Below are 4,912 nucleotides of genomic sequence, written 5' to 3' on the forward strand. Positions count from 1 at the left end.
ACGACTAGGACAATCAAGATTCAACAAAAACAGCCTGTATATATATAGTATATAGACGACCGAGGTCCTTATTATCATTAACAATGAAGAAGAGCCATCTACAAACGCCACACATACAAAGCCTAAAGAAAGAGTTTGCAAAACCATAAGTTGTCTGAAATTTGGTAGTCTATTTCTCAAAGTCTTAATTTGGACCAACATCCAACCAGCTAAAATAGCCGAGTTCCCGAACATAAGCATGCATCCTCATTTCTGCACCACTTCACAGTCCTCATATATAACTTACCAAGAATTGTTCGTGTTGCTAAAATAGCTAGCAGACTAATTCTGTTCTTCAGATACTACTATATTCATATGGTTAACTACATTTTAGGCAAAGGATCTCCACCTGAGTTATATTTATATTACACAAGTTACTCAAAGATCCCCACAAAAAAAACGAAACTGAAAATTATGTGCCATGCGACAACATCAGCTCAATGAAGAAGCAACATAGTTAACTCACAACAAACAATATATTGTCCTTTTTTACAAAATCCTAAAACAAACTAATGCAACTGTAATCTCTCTGCATAGTCCATATATAATCAACATCGATCTAATCAATGAAGCAACCAACAAAATTACTACAATCAATGAACATTCGATCAGTAGAACCTAGCACCAAGATTGTTATCAGCAGCTGGGCGTCCATTCATAGCGGCAGAAGCAAGATCATAATTCCCATAGGGAAATTCACCGTCGTCGTAGCTCCCAAGCTTGCCCTGCTGAGGCAGAACACTGCCGGCGGTCACGGCGGGGCTCGGCAACTGCAGACCCTTTTCCGGCTCACCGAAGTTTTGAGCGCCAACGACACCTCCTAGGGCTCTCAGCATGATCGCCTGCTGCTCATGGAGGTTGACGTCGTAGCTTCTTCTTCCCATCATCCCATGCGGCGCCGTATTCATAAGCATGTGCTGCCAGGAGGAGCCGCTTGTTGCCGGGACTGAGCTGGCCATGGCGGTGGACGTTTGCGCGTTGCTTGGGGCGTTGGTCAAGCTGTAGTTAGACATGACGTTGAAGCTTCCAGCTGTAGTAGGAACGGACGGGTAGTAGTAGTCCGCGTTGTACGGCGGCGCCGCACTGTTGGTGGTGGTGGTGGTCGTCGTCTTGGCCGGCAGCTGGTTGCTTGTGTACTCGTCGGAGTTGGGGATGTAGCAGAGCGGGTCGATCGTGAACATGGAGTCGGTGAAGTCTCCGGCGCCCTCGCCGGCGTCGACGACCGAGCTGGCGTTCGGCGTCGTCACGGCGGAGTACTCGGCGTCCACGTCGGCGGCCCTCGTCGCCTTGGCCTCCCCCTTCTTGTTGAACACCTTGCACACGACCCATTCGTCCTGACCGATCAAAAGCACAGGCGAAACATATCCAATCAATTCACGCTCCGATCGAATGTTGAGTGCATACCTAATAATTACGAGTAGAATGGAATGTTGGAGAGCTCACCTTGGGATTGTTCATGGTTTGGCCTCTGGACTTGCCTTCGAGGCGGAACTCGTGCATGACCCACTCAGACTTGGCGCCCCGGGGCGCGCGGCCCGTGTAGAACACGAGCGTCTTCTTCATCCCGACGAGCTCGCGGGCGCGGGGCTTGAAGATCTCCCTGTCCTTGCCGGTGGCCTTCCAGTAGCCCTCCTTGGTGGCGCGGTTGGCCCGGCTCCCGGTGGGGTACTTGAGGTCCTTGTGCACAAAGAAGTACCACTCCTTCTCCCCCATGTTGGCCTTGCCTTCAGTTCCGTATATCAAACAACATCAGCAGCTAGCCCGCCGTAAATATGCATGGAAAAAGAAGAAGAAGACGATGAAGGAGGCGAAGTGAATTGGTACCTGGGAGATCTCGTGGCTCGCAGCTGTTGAGGTCGACCTCGCCGACGGCGCGGGAGACGAAGCTAGGGTCGAGGAACTTGCGCAGGAGGTAGCTCGTGATGATCTCCTCATCGGTGGGGTGGAACCTGAACCCCGGAGGCAGCGACAGGCCGCCGCCGCGGCCTTGCTCCTCCGACGGACTTGCTGCTACGCTCTCCACCATGCTCGCTCTCTCGATCAAGCTAAGCTGGCTAGGAGTGAGATCGGTCGGAAGGAGGAAGAAGAAGAGCAAGGAGGCTTGCTTGGGTGCACAAGAAAGCAAAGCGAGGTATGAATGGGAATAGGGAAGGCGATAGAGCGAGCAAGATGCCAACTTTTATAATGCTTTCAGCGACCTTTTCCGTGGCTTGGGAGGGGCCAGGTCCACCTAAACCTTGCCTAGGAAGGAACTCTTCACTCGGTTTCATTAATCGTCCCACATCACACATCAGATTTAGGTGTGATCGGGGGCATTAATTTCAGCGATTAATTCCCTTCCGCAGCTTTAATTCGCTATATCTTGACAGCTACCGGGGAGTGTGGGGGGCTGCTGCCAATTAAAACTGACGGCGGGAGGCTTGTCTGGTAGGCCACTTGACTTTCTTCTCTCTTGTAGCGTTGCGGAGAAAGATACAAATCCCTCAAATCAGAGACTGTTCTCTCGCCTAGATATTTTGACAAAAGAAACTGTTCCCTTTACTTTTCTCCTATGTACGGTTTCAGCATATAGCTGATAGGCTGATTTGAAGAAACATGTAGGGTTTGTGTGTTCTTTGATGACCATGCATGCATATGCATGAGAGACTAGGTATGTATGTTTGGTCAGGTCTTTGCATGCAGTTAGGCTAGCTAGCTCAATGATAATGTGTAATTTCGCAGCATATATGATAAACAACTCAGTTTACATTTGTTAATTGTTGATGAGTGTAGATTCAAGTGTGCTTTGCTCCGGTTTCTTTGTAATTGCCATCTCTTTTGACAAAAATAAAATAAAATAGTGCAGCGCACATCAGTTCGCATGCATGTACACATTGAAGCTAGCTAGCACAGCCACATCAGCCTACCATTAAGTTAGTACTCTACTTAGCTTAGCATCAGCATGACTAGTGCTAATATTTCGTGGTGTGCGCATGCATGCAGCTATCAGGTAGGCTTGTTCTTGCCAGTTGCAATATGTCTTGTTCAGTTCATGACCATGGCAATTTAGTTGGCCAAGGTAGGACTTTTTTTTATTTACCTTTTTTAACCGTACGGATTCAAGCCTGCAGCAGCAACATAGGACCTCTACAAGAAGAAATATTCTCATGGCATGGAACGGTCAAAGCCTGCAGCATGCATGGAAGAATGACGGCTGTTCATACCTCACAAGTATACCATGCATGGAACAATCGAAATTGGTCAGCTCTAGCCTCTCTTAGTTAGGCCACGAGCTTGCCGCCTCGGTCAGCTAGCTTAGAATCTCGTAGAAACTCAGCACTACTGAATGAAACTACGTATACGTGTCCAGCTGTTTAGATTATTAATTTATTCTCTAGCTGTGTGGGTGGGGGGGCTAGGAGCACGTGCGTGCATGCTTGACAGCCAGCCCTAGAGCACACGATGCAAGGTCCATATTATCTGGCCGGCGGAACTGGATTTGGCGGCCGGCCGGGCTCCGATTCAGACTCTCGATCTTGACCCCAATCGTGGCAGGGAAAGCGATCGGCCGGTGCCACATGCGCTAGCTTGTGCTACAGCTAGCTTACGTCCAGCTAGCCACGCATGTACATGCTCCTGTAAAGCATGTCAGAGGTACACCGTTCTCTGACCGTTCAATGTCGGTTCCAAATCCACGTATGCCTCCGTAGATTAACGGAGAGACCTGTTTCTGCTTAACTGCAAGCTAGTCTACTTGCACGGCCAAGTTTGTTTACCTAAAATGTACTAGTAGTACTAGTAGATGTGCGGCATTAATTGGTTTGAAGTTTTCTATGAATTCGATCGGCAGCTGGCTCATCAGAGATCCAAGATACTCTCTCTACTGTCAGCATGATGTCGTCAGATAGAAAAAAAAAGATGCAAGCCGCGGCTAGCGAGCTGTACTCCACCAATTTAGGGACCGAATGCATGTGTATCTTCTCAAGAATCTGCTTGTCCTTCTTTTTTGGCGAATTAAGAATCTGCTTGTCCAAGTCTTAACAAAATTTCCTGGTATGTTCTGTCAGCAAACAGCTCATGAGCTGCAATTTAATATTGTGGAAACACCTCCATCGGAATTCAGAAATGGTCGTACTGACTGGTTTTTTTTCTTTACGCTGTACTGTGGTGTGAGAAGTCGGCAGGCTAGGTCAGGAGCTGTTTTCTTTCCTTAAATTTTCAAAATTCATGATTTTTTGAATTGCGAACATTTTTTTAAAATTTGGACATTTTTTCAAATCGTTAACATTTTTTCTAATCGTGAAGCGGGTACGGTTAGAAAGAACGGAGCAGCTCAAGTCGACTGGTGAGGAGCTTTTTTGTTTTGAGAAATGTTTTTTTAGAACTGAGAAATGTTTGGTCAGGGATTTTTCTTTTTTTGAGAACGTTTGGTTTTTTTTTTTTGAGAAAAGAGAACGTTTGGTGAGGAGCTGTTCCTGAATAGATGACTCCTGAACTATATGGGCCGAGGATTCTCATCCCATATAAAATGTAGGCCGAGCTAGGTTTCTCTCCCACATTACAGCCCATTATGTTCTCAGAAAGAAAACACTCATCTTTGTGTCTGGGAGCTCAATTCCCCACGTAGGGCGACAGGAATCGCCTGAATGCGCACTCCTCGACCTACGCGCGCCAATTGTTCCTTTTTACGTTCCCTTTTGTTTCTTTTTTAAAAGTAAAAACTTTAAAAACAGTTCTATAATTTTAAAAATAGTCATGAATTTGATAAATATTGTCACAAATTTAAAAAAATGGCCAGGATTAGAAAAAAGTTCCAAATTTCAAAACATATTCATGAATTTTCAAAAAAAAGTTCACGGATGCAAAAAATTATCATGGATTTGGGAAAAAAGTT

The 4,912-nt window shown here is 46.5% G+C and overlaps 1 protein-coding gene across 1 annotated transcript; it reads right to left on the reverse strand.

Moving 5' to 3' along the window:
* Nucleotides 1-461: 461 nt before the first annotated feature.
* Nucleotides 462-2,179, reverse strand: LOC109752503 (NAC domain-containing protein 45). Its single transcript, XM_020311388.4, has 3 exons — nt 1,864-2,179; nt 1,483-1,763; nt 462-1,373 (listed from the first exon to the last, which is right to left on the reverse strand). The coding sequence occupies exons 1-3, from the start codon at nt 2,063-2,065 to the stop codon at nt 648-650; spliced, it is 1,209 nt and encodes a 402-aa protein (XP_020166977.1). The 5' UTR covers nt 2,066-2,179; the 3' UTR covers nt 462-647.
* Between the last annotated feature and the right edge of the window lie 2,733 nt (nt 2,180-4,912).

The sequence above is a fragment of the Aegilops tauschii genome, chromosome 5 (assembly GCF_002575655.3).
Source record: "Aegilops tauschii subsp. strangulata cultivar AL8/78 chromosome 5, Aet v6.0, whole genome shotgun sequence".
Lineage (NCBI taxonomy): Eukaryota > Viridiplantae > Streptophyta > Magnoliopsida > Poales > Poaceae > Aegilops > Aegilops tauschii.